Source organism: Boleophthalmus pectinirostris, unplaced genomic scaffold, assembly GCF_026225935.1.
Source record: "Boleophthalmus pectinirostris isolate CB_2022bp ecotype Guang Dong unplaced genomic scaffold, ASM2622593v1 HiC_scaffold_11, whole genome shotgun sequence".
NCBI lineage: Eukaryota > Metazoa > Chordata > Actinopteri > Gobiiformes > Gobiidae > Boleophthalmus > Boleophthalmus pectinirostris.
The window spans coordinates 22199080-22215534 of record NW_026570994.1 but is presented as its reverse complement, the minus strand read 5'-3'; the positions used below and the strand labels follow the sequence as shown (position 1 = coordinate 22215534).

The window sequence follows — 16455 nt, the reverse complement described above, 5'->3', positions numbered from 1 at the left end:
GGGTATGTGTGCCGGGCGTGTGTGCCGGGACGTGTGTTTAAGCTGATAACAGTGGTGCAAAGTGAACAAAAACACTAAAAATACTTTATGAATGTAATTCATTATTGATGACGTTTGAGAGTTTATTTTGCCAGTGCAAAAACTCCTCAGATTGGCTTCATTTCGTTCTCCTCACCCCGACCTCTCGCTGCTAAAGAAGATTTGGAGAGCACTTTGAATCTCGTGTAGGAGTAAAATGAAACGGAAGTCACAGGAGGGTCCTGTTTGTTAAAGAAGCGCTGTGTAACTTTTACTGAAAGAGCTGTCACCAGAGTCTAGAGCGGAGTAACCAAAAAAACTTTCTTATCTCATCACTAATATATATTTGTTTACAGCGAAGCCTGCCGTCACCAGAAGCAACTGCTGTGTGAGTTTACGATTTTTTTATTATAAATGTGCAGCAAATCTGTCATTTTTGTACGGCTCAATATAAAGATCAGAGGAAGAAGATCTAAAGCAGTACAGTAATTCCAACCTGAGGGTCAGTTTGTGTTGTTGTGCACATTATAGTGGAAAAGGACCAAGACAACGGCTTGAATCAACAAGTTTGATTCATCTGAATGTTTGTTTCAAAGGCTGAACCTGAGGAGGAAGTGTCCTACGCCACCATCACCTACAAAAGGAACAACCGGAGAAATGAGGTAAGAACCAGACCAGGACTAGACCAGGACTAGACCAGGACTAGACCAGGACTAAACCAGGACTAGACCGAGGTCTAGAAATGTCACAGGTTTCAGCAGATTTCAGCAAAATCAATGAGTGAAGCACTAAACTCTGAAATGATGTGATGCTTCTTCATTTCACGTGTGTCACTGGAAAAAAAACAAATCTGACTGGACGGCAGGACCGAGACTAAACCAGGACGATACTAGTGATACCAGGACTAAAACCAGGCCAGTCCAGGACAAAGTGAGTTTAAAACAGGACATGTTTCTCACAGTGTAAAGAGGAAGTGGTGGAGGATGTTTGATTTATGGTTTACAAATGAGCATCACTAATGTGACTCAGTGTCTTCTTTAACACAGTGAGTCACATCAGTGCAAATGTGAATACGTAAACACAGGTTCAGTTGTATTTGATCGGGTTCAACATTTGTAGATTTTCTTCTTGTGGATGTTTGGATTTTGTCCTTCTACAAATCTCATCCATAAAAATGCATTCTTTAGTAAAGTAAGATCTGCTCTGCTCAGGTCGGACTCAGTGAGGAGGAGGAGGTGACCTACAGCTCAGTGAGGAAGACAGCGGTGGAGGACCCTGCTCAGTTCTACGCCACCGTCAGAACATGAAACAGCAACCAACCCACCGACTGATTAACCAACTGACCCACCGACAGAGAGAAGACAGAAGAAGCTCTAAATAAACCTGTTCAAGAGTTACCCAACAGCGCCATCTTGTGGTTAAACACGTCGATCCTTTCAAATCTTCTGTCATCAGGATGTTCAAAATTCTGGAATGGAGAAAAAATTGAAGCAAACATAATAATAATAATAATAATAATAATAATAATAATAATGATTCACTGATGAGCAGACTTGAATGCTTTGTTTTTATGACATTATAACAAAAAATAAGCAACGATTATGAATTTTCAAGCTACAAATCTTATTTACTTTGCTTCTCTGTTAAGAAGGATGAAAAAAAAATACAGTTTTCTAACCCTAAAATAGTATTTGGGCTTCACAAAAGGCATAATTTATGATGAAATGTGTAATATATCTGTAGATGAAGTGAAAAACTGGATTTTGCTTTAGTAAAAATGCTCAGTGTCTCTCTTAATCTCTTGTTAAATAAACAAATAATGTAAAACACAACTGTAAATGTTTTTAAACCAGGCTCTGATTTCATTCACATGTGTCTGAGTGGTTTTTATTTTCCAAATTGTTCTTGATTTTTCATAATTTGTGATATTCTGAAATTAATCCGAGTTTTCCCATAAAACTCGCGTTATGTTCCACTTCACTTTTGCCTCCAGCCGCTTCCATGACGAAATTTAGAATATTTTTGTTTACAATTTTTCAAAGGGTGTAAAGGTACCAATTAAAAAAAGCCTCATTCTTTTCACATTGTGGCTAAATATTAAAATTAAAAACACGTAGCTCCATAAAAACAGTAGAGAATAAAACAAAACAAACAAACACGGGGACTCACGTGGTTACGTCACTTCCTCCTCACGTTTGGCTCCGGGAAAATTCGTAAAAATATGTCAAATTTGTTTTCATTTCTTTTTTAAAACTTATAATATTTTGTGTTTGACAGAGTTTAAACCGTGTTAGCATCGGAGCTAACGCCGTTTCAGAAAAGCGCGAACGTGTCCGTGATGAGCCAATCAAATGTCCCCAAGTAACTAACGAAATAAATAAATAAATGAATAAATAAATAAATTGGGAAAAAAAAAATAATAATAATAATAAGTAACTAAATAACAAACTAAATAAATAAATACATTGGAAAAAATAGGTAACTAACTAACAAAATAAAAATAAATAAATAAATAAATAAATAACTAATTAAAAACAAAATAAAAAATAAATTGGAAAAAAAACTAACTAAAAATAACTAACTAAACTAAAACTAAACTAAATTAAATAAATTAATTAATTAAAATTCTAAAACTGAAAAAAAGAAAAACAAAAAGTAAATAAAAATAAAAGGTCTAAACCAGGAAAATAAATAAACCAAAAATAAACCAGGACTAAACTAAAAGGTCTAAAACTAAACCAGGTAAAAACTAAACCAAAAAAACTAAAAAAAACTAAACCAAACTAAACCAGGTCTAAACCAGGTCTAAACCAGGACTAAACCAGGTCTAAACCAGGACTAAACCAGGAGGTCTAAAAACTAAACCAGGTCTAAACCAGGTCTAAACCAGGTCTAAACCAGGTCTAAACCAGGACTAAACCAGGTCTAAAACCAGGTCTAAACCAGGACTAAACCAGGACTCTCTAAACCAGGTCTAAACCAGGTAAACCTCTAAACCAGGACTAAACCAGCTCTAAACCAGGACTAAACTAGGACTAAACCAGGTCTAAACCAGGACTAAACCAGGACTAAACCATCCCGTGTTCAGTGACATTTGAGCATGACCTCCTGTTGCGTCAGATGCCCTCCCGTCGTCCTCGTGTTATAAAAACACACCGTGACTTTAGAACGACTTTTATTTTGAAAAGGTCCCAGTCTCTTTGCTTTTCAAACACAGCCACTTCCTTTTTCTTTTTAAATATAGACTTTTTTTTTTTTTCTCTTTCTCTTTTTTTTTTTTTTTTTTGTACAAATCCGATCGGTACGTGGTGCATGCAGGAGCCAGAAGCCGCGTCGTTTCATTTTGACAAAAGAATGAAATGAAAAGAAGAGGTTTGTCCCTTTTTGGAGCTGGTTGAAATGGTCGGTTTGGAGCAGGAGTTTTGTCCACACTTTGCATAGACAGTCGATGGAAAAGTTCAGCGTGTCGTTCAGTTTGGACTCAGCCAAATCCTCCGAAAACACAAGATTTATTTACACGTTTATAGAAAAATAAGATGAAGGATTTATCACGTTCAACTTGCATTTCACTTTTGTTCTTTTTGTCGTTACGATTAAAGAGAAAATCTAAATTTTTGTGAAAAAAACTGAATATTATAGATCAAAACCAGAACTAAACCAGGAGTAAACCAGGTTTAAACCAGGACTAAACCAAGTCTAAACCAGTTCAGATTATTTGCAAAACTAAGATCTAAACCAGGACTAAACCACGGAATAAACCAGAGCTCAACCAGGTCTAAAACGGGTCTAAACCAGGTCTAAACCAGGCCTAAACCAGGACTAAATCACGGAATAAACCAGAGCTCAACCAGGTCTAAACCAGGTCTAAACCAGGTCTAAACCAGGTCTAAACCAGTTCAGATTATTTCTGGATTAGTTCCGGTTTAAATCTGGTTTAGTCCTGATTTAGACCTGGTTTAGACAAGTCTATATCAGGTCTAAACCAACTCCAGTTCAGATTATTTGCATTTCTAAGATCTAAACCGGATCTAAACTGGATCTAAACTTTGTTTAAACCAGGACTAAACCTGAACTAAACTAGGACAAAAAATTACTAAACCAAGCCAGGACTAGACCAGGTTAAAACTGGGTCTATACCAGGACTAATCCAAGTCTAAACCAGATCTACTCAAGTCTTACCCAGGTTTAAACCAGGTCTACACCAGGTCTAAACCAGAACTGAACCAGGTCTAAACCAGGATTAAACCAGGACTAAAGCAGTTCATAGTTCAGAGTTCATTACAATTATATTCAGCCCAAGAGACGAGTCACAGAAAAACCTTTGACCTTTTCACATTGTGGGAGTCAGAGTTTGATTTTTGCTTTTGTGTCTCGAGTCTCAGTTTTTTTTCTGTAAAGAGCAAATTTAAACTTTAAACTTTTATTTTAGTTTGGTTCAGTCGAGTTTTGAAATATAGAGGTTTAGTGTCATGGAAATTTAATGATACAGAGTTTGGATCTAAAGAAGGACTAAACCAGGTCTAAACTAGGATTTAAACCAGGACTACATTTGGACTAAATTAGGACTAAATCAGGTCTAACCCAGGTCTAAACCAGGACTAAACCAGGTCTAAACTAGGACTAAACCAGGTCTAAACCGAGTCTAAACCAGGTCTAAACCAGGACTAAACCAGGTCTAAACCGGGTTTAAACCAGGTCTAAACTAGGACTAAACCAGGTCTAAACCGGGTCTAATCCAGGTCTAAACTAGGACTAAACCAGGTCTAAACCGGGTCTAATCCAGGTCTAAACTAGGACTAAACCAGGTCTAAACCGGGTCTAAACCAGGTCTAAACAAAGACTAAACTACACCAGGTTTGAACTTGGGCTAAACCAGATCTAACCTAGGTCTAAACAAGGACTAACCCAGGTCTAAACCAGGTCTAAATTAGGACTAAGAAAGCTCTAACCCGGGACTAAACCAGATCTAAATTAGGGTTAAACCAGATCTAATCCAGATCTAAACCAGGTCTAAACCAGATCTAATCCAGGTCTATTCCAGGTCTAACCCAGGACTAAACCGGGACTAAACCGGGACTAAACCAGGACTAAACCAGGATTAATCCGGGACGATTTAACATGACTAAATGAGGTGTAATTTTTCATTAAACGCTGCCTCCTTCTGGTCGTTGTTGGAACTGCCGTCGTCTTGTTATTGCTCTGTACAGAAACGTCGTCATTTTGCATCCAGTGTTCATTAAACATTTACAAACTTTACAGAAAATATAGAAAATAAATACATTTGTGTCACAGGCTTTTCCTCAAGTGCTACCATGGAAAAAAAAAGTGCAAATAATAACTGAATAAGAAAAATAAAAATATGTTTTGGTCCGTGATCAAAGCGAACGCTGAGCTGAGATATGTGAAGAAATGAAGATATGCACAGTACGAATCCAGACAACTTTTACCCGAAAAACTGCACGACTGGTGGTTTTATTTTAACGCTGCACGGTGTAACTTTTCCTCGCCTCATCTGGAATGTTCCGCAGTACGGCTTTAAGCTCGTCTGTCTCCCTGGAAACGAGAGGGTGACAGCACGAGGTCAGATCTGGGGGGAAAAAACACGTAATTCAGTCGGTCTCGCGTCCGTCGCTGAAGACGAAGATGCGATTAATGCCGCGCTGTGGAACATTCCGGGGAAAGCGGCGCGATCTCCATGGAGACGAGCAGGAGTACGCGCAACGAAAAGTTACGCAGTGCAGCTTTAATTGTTTAAAGACGTCACGGAGTCTCCTATAAAGTTTTACAACGGTGATTTTTTTCTGTAGTCTCCAATGAACTGGACTAAACCAGGACTAAACCAGGTCTAAACCAGATCTAAACCAGGTCTAACCCAGGTCTAAACCAGATCTAAACCAGGTCTAACCCAGGTCTAACCCAGGACTAACCCAGGGAAAAAACAGGACTAAACCAGGGAGAAAAACAGGTCTAACCCATGAATAACTCAGAACTAAAAACCAGGTCTAAACTCAGTCTAAACCAGGTCTAAACCAGGTCTAAATCAGGACTAACCCAGGACTAACCCAGGACTAAACTAGGTCTAAACCAGGTCTTAACCAGGTCTAACCTATGACTAAACCAGGTCTAATCTAGATCTAGCCCAGGTCTAAAACAAGTCTGACCCAGGTCTAACCCAGGACTGAGCCAGGACTAACCTAGGTCTAAACCAGGTCTAAATCAGGTTGAAATCAGGTCTAAACCAGGACTAAACTAGGTCTAACCCAGGGATAAAACAGGTCTAAAGCTGGTCTAACCCAGGACTAACCCAAGACTAAACCAGGTCTAAACCAGGTCTAAACCAGGTCTGAAATCAGGTCTAAACCAGGACTAACTCAGGGAAAAAAACAGGTCTAAACCAGGTCTAAATTTGGCCTAAACCAGGACTAAACCAAGTCTAAACCAGGTCTAACCCCGAACTAACCCAGGACTAATCCAGGTCTAAACCAGGTCTAAACCAAGTCTAAACCAGGTCTAACCCCAGACTAACCCAGGACTAATCCAGGTCTAAACCAGGTCTAAACCAAGTCTAAACCAGGTCTAACCCCGGACTAACCCAGGACTAATCCAGGTCTAAACCAGGGAGAAAAACAGGTCTAACCCATGAATAACTCAGAACTAAAAACCAGGTCTAAACCAAGTCTAAACCAGGTCTAACCCCGGACTAAACCAGGTCTAAACCAGGTCTAAACCAGGACTAAAGAAGACACAGTAATATTGTTGAAATCTGTGTAACCGTGGTAAGTTTTGATAAAGATTCTGACCTGGTGTGAGTTTGTTTCGTCTCGTTTTGTTTTGTCTCGTTTTGTTTTGTGTTTTCAGCTACATCTCCGTCTGACGATTTTCAAAAATAAAACTCGAAACTTTAAAACGTCTCGTCTTCGCTTCATGCAGCCTCCTCTGAAATTCATCCGGGTTTCTGAATAAAAATTTGGGCGTTTCTGTTTGTTTTTTGGATTTTTTTTGCTCTTTTTTTTTCCTCTACATTTCTACAAACGTTTGAAGGGAAGCATGCTCTGCGTCAGGAACCCGCTACAACTTCTCTGAAAAATCTAAATTCACCAAATCCAAATTTTTATTTTTATTTTCGAGAAGATGTTTTTTTTGTTTTTTTTTCTAAATATTTCCTCGAGCTCAGACGGCGCCGTAATAGTGGACCAGTTTAAAGCCGCAGTGTGTCACTTTACGAAGGTGTGATGTGATTAATGCTGCGCTGTGGAACATTCCGGGAAAAAGCAGTTCTATCTCCACGGAGACGAGCAGGAGAACCTTCAACAAAAAGTTACGCAGTGCAGCTTTAAGTGTTTAAAGATGTGAGATGTGAGAGAAAATTCACACAGTCTCCAACTGGAACTGGACTAAACCAGGACTTAACCAGGTCTAAACCAGGTCTAACCCAGGTCTTAACCAGGACTAAAACAGGTCTAAACCAGACCTAAACCAAGTCTAATTAAACCAGGAACAGACCAGGACTAAACCAGGTCTAACTCAGGACTAGACCAAGTCTAACCTAAGTCTAAACCAAGTCTATCTAAACCAGGACTAAACCAGATCTAAACCAGGTCTAACCAAGGTCTAAACCAGGACTAAACCAGGTCTAACTTTGGACTAAACCAGGACTAAACCAGGTCTAACCTTGGACTAAACTAGGTCTAACCCAAGCCTAACTAAACCAGGAATAGACCAGGTCTAAACAAGGTCTAAACCAAATCTAACCTTAGACTAAACATGTCCAAAAAAAAAACAACAACACTGAAATATTTGTGAAATTTGTGGAAAAACCAGGTCTAACTTTGGTCTAAACCAGGTCTAACTTGGTCTAAACCAGGTCTAACTTGGTCTAAACCAGGTCTAACTTTGTCTGGTCTAAACCAGGTCTAACTTTGGTCTAAACCAGGTCTAACCTTGGTCTAAACCAGGTCTAACTTTGGTCTAAACCAGGTCTAACTTTAGTCTAAACCAAGTCTAACTCAGGACTAAACATGTCTAAAATTAAACTAAAAATTTAAATATTTGTGATGTTTGTGGAAAAAAACTGGTCTAACCCAGATCTGAACCAGGTCTATGTCTGATCTTTTAGTCCAAAGTGTAAGAAAGGAACAGTTTACCATTATTATTACCACGGCAACAAGATAAAGACGGCTCCTCCCCCTTTTCGGAGTCTGTGTTTTGACTAAAAAGTTACACACTGTGGCATTAAGTGTGTCTCATTTATAATACTGATAGTTTGACTCTGTGACGAGGAAATGATCAGAAAACGTCGTAATTTTGTTGTTTTTGTTGTTTTAAAATATCTGAAATCCCCGGTCCACTGTTCCAGCACCATCTTTGCTTTTTTAATTATTATTTAGCTACAGTTAAATCTTGCATTTGTCCGTCTCCTTCCTCCTTTTCCTCCTCTTCTTCTTCCTCTTTCTCTTTTGTCCACAGTGAACGCTACAGAAAAGCTGATTTTTTTTTTTTTAAATGACTTTCTCTCAAAATAGCAAAATAGTTTGTAAAGCACCAGTTAGTTTCGTTGTTCGTATTTTAGCAGCCAGACTTCGCGTACGTTCTGTTGATCAGGTTTTAGAAAATATATTTACACTTCCACCCGGATATTCAGGTAGAAAACAGGTGAATGCAGTGATCTATCGGCATGCAGTAAGTTAGGTTTAGTTTGTACAGGTCTGGGACGAGAAGGAAGCGACGCCACGCACGTTTTCCTTTGTTCGTTTGTTCGTTTGTTTGAGTCTGTGCGTGGCAAACTCCCGCCGTTCATCCCCCAAAAAAAAGAGAGCGTGAAGTAAAAATTATGACTGGAAATTCTTCAGGTTTGTGTGTTTGGAGCGGGACGGGACGAGCCCGGTTCTGATTCAGGCCACAGGCGCCATTTTGAGGACTTTTGAATGTTTAAAAAGCATAATAATTTGTTTTAAGTTGGCAAATGTTTTGACAGCAGGGTTCATTTTTCATAATTTCTGAAATACATAAGAACCAGGTCTAATCCAGGTCTAATCCAGGTCTCACTTAGGTCTAAATTGGGTCTAAACCAGGTCTAAAGCAAGTATAACCCAGAACTAAACCAGAACTAAACCTGGACTAAACCAGATCTAAGATAGGTCTAAATTAGATCTAAACCTGGTCTAAACCAGGAATAAACCTGGACTAAGATAGGCCTAAACCAGGTCTAAACCAGATCCAGACCAGAACTAAACCAGGTATACACTAGGTCTAAACCAGATCTAAACCTGGACTAAACCAGGTCTAAGATAGGTCTAAATTAGGTCTAAACCTGCTTTAAACCAGAACTAAACCAGGTCTACATTAGGTCTAAACCAGGTCTAACCCAGGACTAACCCAGGACTAAACAAGGACCAAACCAGGTCTATCTAAACCAGGTCTAAATCAGGTCTAAACCAGGACTAAAAGGTCTAAACCAGGACTATTCCAGGATTAAACCAGGACTAAACCAGGTCTAAACCATGACTGAGCCAGGTCTAAATCAGGTCTAAACCAGGACTAGAAAAGGTCTAACCCAGGTTTAAATCCAACACTAAACCAGGTCTAACCCAGGTTTAAATCCAGGACTAATCCAGGTCTAATTTAGATCTAAACCAGGTCTAAACCAGGACTAAACCAAGAGTAAAATCATGTCTAAACCAGGTCTAAATCAGATCCAAACCAGATCTAAAAACGGTCTAAACCAGGACTAAACCAGGACTAAGCTCGTCCCATTCCACTCCAACACAAAAATCCTTTCATACTTGTCTTGAAACATTTGCCCAAATTTTACACCTAGAATCTGAAAAAAAAAAAAAAAAAAAAAATCTTATATTTATTATTTTTTCACTCAAAGTCGATGTCGAGAGTCGTGACTGTAGCTCCCGGGCGAACTCCGGTTCCTATGGGGTTTGTAAGAGTCTTGGTACGGGTCTTGGTACGGGTCTTGGTACGGTTCTTGGTACGGCTCTTGGTACGGGTCTTGGTAGGACTCGGTCTGGTCTCGGCTGTGCTGGGACCCCGAGGACATGCGGTTGCCGCGGTTACCCTTGTGGGCGCGCTCGTTGTGGTAGTTCTCGTCGGCCGTCATGAGGTTGCGGCGTTCGTTGGGCGTGGAGTGGTCGCCCGTGTGGTTGCTCTGCGGGCGAGACGTTCTTTGGCTCTGCTGCTTTTGGAGGAAAACAGAGGGAAAAAAACGGAAGAGATTAGGTTTTAAAGTATCAAAAATCGGAAATCGGAACTAAACCAGGCCTAAATCAAGACTAAAACAGGTCTAAACCAGGACTGAACCAGGTCTGAAGTAGGACTAAGGATAATCCAGGATAAAAACAGAAGAGATTAGGTTTAAAAAGCATCAAAAATCAGTAATCTGAACTAAACCAGGTCTAAACCAGGTCTAAACTAGGACTAAATCATGTCTAATCCAGAACTAAACAAGGTCTGACCCAGATCTATCCCCACAACTAAACCAGGTCTTTTCCAGGATTGAACCAGGTCTTATCCAGGTCTAAATCAGATCCAAACCAGATCTAAACTAGGACTAAGCTAGGACTAAACCAGAACTGAACCAGGACTGAACTGAGAACTGAACCAGGACGAAACCAGATCTAATCCAGGACTAAACCAGGTCTAACCAAGGTCTAACTCAGGACTAAACCAGGACTAAACCAGGACTAAACCAGGACTGAACCAGATCTGGACTAGGATTTATAATCCAGGATAAAAACTGAAGAGATTAGGTTTTAAAAGTATCAAAAATCAGTAATCAGAACTAAACCAAGTCTAAACCAGGACTAAAACCGGTCTGAACTAGGACTAAATCATGTCTAACCCAAAACTAAACAAGGTCTAACCCAGATCTATCCCATGACTAAACTAGGTCTAAATCAGGTCTAAATCAGATCCAAACCATTTCTAACCTAGGACTAAAGCAGGACTGAACTGAGGACTGAACCACGACTAAACCAGGACTAAACCAGGTCTAAACCAGGACAAAACCAGAACTAAAACAGGTTTTACCCAGGATTGAAAGAGGTCTAACCCAGGACTAAACAGGTCTAACCCAGGTCTAAACCAGGTCTACACCAGGTCTAAACCAGGACTAAACCAGGACTAATCAAGGACTAAACAAGGACTAAACCAGGACTAAACCAGGTCTAAACCAGGTCTACACCAGGTCTACACCAGGTCTAAACTAGGACTAAACCATGTCTAAACTAAGACTAAACCAGGACTAAACCAGGTCTAAACCAGGACTAATCAAGGACTAAACAAGGACTAAACCAGGACTAAACCAGGTCTAAACCAGGTCTACACCAGGTCTAACCCAGAACTAAACCAGGTCTGACCCAGGATTGAACCAGGTCTAATCCAGGTCTAAATCAGGTCCAAACCAGGTCTAAACCAGGTCTAACTCAGGTCTAACCCAGGTCTAAACTAGGACTAAACCAGGACAAACCGGTACAAAATCCAGTATCAAAACTCAATCTTCATTTTTCAGACATTCATTCAGTGAAGTTAAAAACCTCGTCCTTGTTCTGGATGAAAATGTCAGATTCACCAGTCAAACAAAACACTTTAATTTAAACTCGTCTCGGTTGTTGTTGTTGTTTTTTCCGGCGTCACCTGTAGTCCCGTCATGTTGGCAGAGTACTGCGTGTTGTTGGTGGGCGCCATGTTTCGTCCAATCAGAGGGTTGAGGGGCGTGGCCATGGAGGTGTGCGTGGCCTTCCAGTACGCCTCCAGGTACTCGGCCAGGTGCTCACACGCGTCCTCCAGCTGGTTCTCGTCTAAGATCACGTCGAACATTTCCTAACACAAAATAATACTTTTACTAATACAGTCAACTGTGAAAAGAAGCAGAAGTAGTAATATTAACAGTAGTATTTGTAGTATTAGTAGTATTTTTACCGGTGGACACTGGGCGAGTTTATCCGCTGCGACGAGTTGGACGTTCAGGTGTTTACTTTGACTCTTTCCTCTGGATTTGACGAGTCGCTGCAAAACCTGAAACAAACATAAAGAAAGATAAATACACAGAGTGAGTTTTTGATATTTCAGGCAGTGCAGACTTCAGGTGAACTCTAACAAAGAAGGTGTTGTTTTTTTACACATTTAATGTGTAAAAAAACAAATAACACCGTGTTGTGTCAATTTCTGTAAATAATGTGTTACATGATTTAACTTGTACAACACAAAAATGTGTTAACATCTTTAGCGAATCACAAAACACCGAAGGCCAAGTTGTTGTTTTCTTTGGTTAGGCCAAGTTTGTTAAATATATATTATAAATATATGTTATTATTATATTTAGTATTTTAACAAATGTCAGAAACAGAGAGTCATTTTGGTCATTATTGGCTGAACTACATCAGAACAGAACACACAACCTGCTCCATCGTTCACACTCCGACAGTTAACACACGTTGTGTTGTTCCAAATAAAACTCAGTGATGTGTTGAAATTCAACATGTTGTGGTGTTTTTAACACATTCATATTCAGAGTGTGTAGAATCATTTACACATGTTCATGCTCAACGTTCAGTTCAAATATTCAGTTTTATATTTGTGAAGTTGCATTTTTACTCGTATTAAAAGTTTATTACTTTTAGAGATTTGTGATTTCATAATTGTGTAATAACATTTTTATAAGTGTTAAAATCTGAGCCAAGATTCTGTCTCTGTGAAGGAGACGTGAAGGAACGTTTCCTAAACCTTTTGTCTGGATTACAGAGTCTGAGGCCACGTTTACACAGAGCGGGCGTGTTAACAAACAAATATTTCCCTCCCTCCATTTTCTAAACTAACATCGTGCACACAACATCGTTTTCATCATTTCACTGACCCACAGAAATCCTCCATCGAGCGCCGCCATAATGACACCGAGTCTCTGGGCGGAGTTGGATTAGATTAAAACCTGTAGCATTTATTTCATTACAGTTGTAAGTTTTATTCACAAATATGTTTAAAAATTGTGCATTAGTGAGCAGCTCGCCTCTCCACAGATCTGTTAAAGACTCACTGGTCTCAGGTCATGGATATGAAACATCAGCTGTGTGAAAATGAAACACATGAAAAGTGTTTCAGCAGAAGAAACACGACTGCTGCTCTGACGCTTCATCATCATCATCAGAATTCACCATTTGTGTGTAAAAGATGTGAATAAACGAAGGGAAATGTCTCTGTTTTTAAAAACATTTGTGTCAGTGTAATCGAGGCCTGAGTCTCTGCAGCACCTGGAGGATTGTGCATGTTTCACTGGAGCCACCAGACACAGAGAGAACATGCAAACTCCACACAGAGCAGCTCTAAACTCAGGAGCTGCTCTTTCCCCTTGTGTGTTCACTGTTCACTGTGTTCACATGTGTTCACATGTTGTGTTCACATGTTGTGTTCACATGTTGTTGTGTTCATTGTGTTCACATGTTGTTCATGCACATGTGCGTCTTCATGTTTTCATGTGTTTGTGTTTGGAACATCAGAGTAAACCTGTTTTACCTGTCGTCCTTTAACTGTCTGTGTCCTAAACACACACAGGGTTAAACTCGTCCTGTAAACTCTGACATAAACACTGAGCGTCTCACGGTTGTTGTACCTTTGGAGACGAGACCTTCACGTGGACGATGATCGGGGCCAGAGAGGTTTTGAGGAGCTGGGCCGGATGGTTTATCGTGTCTGCGTCTAAAACCACGAGCTGCAGAGAACGAGCCAACTCAAAGATACGCTCGATCTCACTCTGAACCTCAGCTGACGGACGAGAGAAAAACAAACGAGAAAAAAAACGAAAAGAGAGAGAAACAAGAGAGAAACAAGAGAGAGAAACAAGAGAGAGCGAGAAACATGAAATACTGTAAAGGTCAGTGTAAAGTATTGAATGTGTAGAAAAAAGAAATAGAGAAGCATAATGAGAGAGGAGGGCAGAGGGCGCCACACACTCTTTCCTACGTCATACAAAACCAGATCGTCACTTTTTTTCTGTATTTTAGTTGTTGCACCAAATTTTTTCCAAGTATCTGAGCAAAGTTTGTTTTACTCGAGTACAGATAAATTGTATAAAACTGTTGGGTAAGTTACTTCAAAACTGTAATGTGTTATTTATGACTTTATTACTGTTACTGTTATTTCAAACCAGGATAAACCAGGACTGAACCAGGACTAAACCATGTCTAAGCAAAATCTAAACCTGAACTAAACCAGGTCTAAACCAGGACTAAACCTGGTTTAGAAAAATAAAATAAGAATCCGGTCCTGTGCGTTAAACGGTCGTGTGTGTGTGTGATCCGTACCGAGGCTGGAGCGAGTGTTGGAGCGTTCTATGATGGCTCTTTTACTCGGGTTGTTCAGAACCGAGCGTTTGGCTAAAGAAATGTCGGCCGTGACACGAGTGATGGATATCCTGAGAAAAAAACAAAACAAAGAGGAATTTAACATTTAACAAAATGTCATTGTTTTTGTAAACATTTTTATTGATAGTTTTGATGTTTTACCTTCCGTCAAATCTGTGTTTGAGGAAGTCGAACAAAGCCTTCTGCATCATGTCTGTCACCTGTAAACAACGGAAAATCACTAAATACATTTCTTTATAAACATATATATATATATATATACTTTATAATACATATATATATATATATATATATATATATATATATATATATATATATATATATATATATAAAAAATAAAAAGCAGCACTGTGTAACTTAATAACGGAAAGGAAAAGCAAATATTAAATCATTTTAAAATCTGTATTCTCACCTCGTATCCTTTGAGGGACGGTCCGACCAGAACCACGGGCCTCATGGACGGCACCACGTCGTAGGGCGGGACATGCTCCGTCTGTCAATCACCGACAAGCGACCAATCACAAAACAGGACACGCCCACTGCGCCCAAACTACATTAAAACTACACCAAAACTACGGCGACACGGCTCAGAGTGAAGACGCCCGGAGTAAAAACATGCAGCAAACACGTCGATATTTATTATCTCTGTCAGTCAAAATGTAAACTGTAAAAAAAATATAAACCGCTATAAGTAAAGTCATGAAAAAAATATAAATATATAAAATATTGATTAAAGGTGCACTGTGGAACTTTTTGCATGACATTAAACAACTCAACTTTACGTATTCAGTTACAGGTGCAGGTTTTACAGCTCAAAAAAAAACTAGAAAAACTAACACTGTGACCTGATCAAGTTACGGGTCAGATCTGTGGAGAGGCGATCCCGCTCACAGCCAGAATGCTTTCGTTTTTTTGGGGGGGTTTTTTTGAGCCATAAAACCACATGTAATTGAATAAATGTAAATTAGAGCTGTTTAAAGTCACACTGTGGAACATTCCAGGCCGAGCGATGACATCTCCATGGAGAAAAGCACCAGAAAAGTTCCACAGTGTACCTTTAATTGACAGTTACATTTCAACTTGGTAATAAATAAATGATGTTTTGCTGCATGTTCAATGGATGCGATGTCAGATACAGTTATAATATTTTTTTTTTTTTATGTAAAAATATAGAAATTTTGAAAACACTTGAGGTTAAAAATCACTTTTTTTTCATACCAAAATGCAATGTACTTTACAATGTAGTTTTCCACTTATTGAGCCATTACAATGTTTATTTTATTTTATTTTTGGCTTTAAATAAGAATTTCTTGGACATAAACAAGTCAAGTCTTACTTTTAAGTCTACGGCTGTGATCAATATCCTTTTATTTTTGTGTAATTTTTGTGTAAAAAGTTCCATACTGTGGCTTTAAGAGGACTACAGTTAATCCTCTGATAGAAAAGCTCTTCACCCTCATACATTTTTGTACATCTCAACTTTTCTTTTTTTGTATAACTCTGGCGTTATTGCACCAAATAACACCAAAATTGTGTGTTTTGTGGTGTATTTTTAATTTCTGTGTTTTCTTTCAAGATCACATTAATTGAACAGTTTATAATCAAAATATTCACACTTGTCCCGTTGACTTCCGTTCAAAATTACTTTTTTGACAGGCATAACTTTTCCAGTGTACTTTTACTTTTTGATTTATTTTTCATTCTTTGGTCTTCAAAATGTTTAGTTTTAGTGTCCTTTTTGGAATTTTTTGATATTTTTCTTTTCACTGTGTATCTTCCACTGCAAAGTTAAATCAACAGAAAGACGTTCGTGTTTGTTTTGTGTGATTCGAGCAGAAGTAAATGAAAACAATCATATAAAAATTTGAACACAAATCTGTACTTTTTCCATTTTTGTCACGAAGGAGCACAGGTGTGATTATTTGTAAAGAGGTAACCAGGCACAAGGATTAAACCAGGTCTAACCAGGACTAAACCAGGACTGACTAAACCAGGTCTAAACCAGGACTAAACCAGGTAAACCTCTAAACCAGGACTGAACCAGGACTGAACCAGGACTAAACCAGGACTAAAC

At 39.0% G+C, this 16455-nt stretch overlaps 2 protein-coding genes and 1 long non-coding RNA gene across 3 annotated transcripts in view; 2 read left to right on the top strand and 1 right to left on the bottom strand.

Annotated features, from left to right (window-relative positions):
- Positions 1–16455, top strand: part of LOC110163256 (sodium/myo-inositol cotransporter-like) — a 33159-nt gene that overhangs the window by 4388 nt on the left and 12316 nt on the right.
- LOC129411908 (uncharacterized) lies at positions 80–1883 on the top strand. Its single transcript, XR_008633497.1, has 3 exons — positions 80–406; positions 615–680; positions 1230–1883. It is a non-coding gene; the product is annotated as an uncharacterized LOC129411908 (long non-coding RNA).
- LOC129411906 (voltage-dependent L-type calcium channel subunit beta-4-like) lies at positions 9887–14868 on the bottom strand. The gene is made up of 7 exons (XM_055164277.1): positions 14794–14868; positions 14523–14581; positions 14322–14431; positions 13631–13782; positions 11947–12042; positions 11662–11847; positions 9887–10198 (listed from the first exon to the last, which is right to left on the bottom strand). The coding sequence occupies exons 1-7, from the start codon at positions 14836–14838 to the stop codon at positions 9887–9889; spliced, it is 960 nt and encodes a 319-aa protein (XP_055020252.1). The 5' UTR covers positions 14839–14868.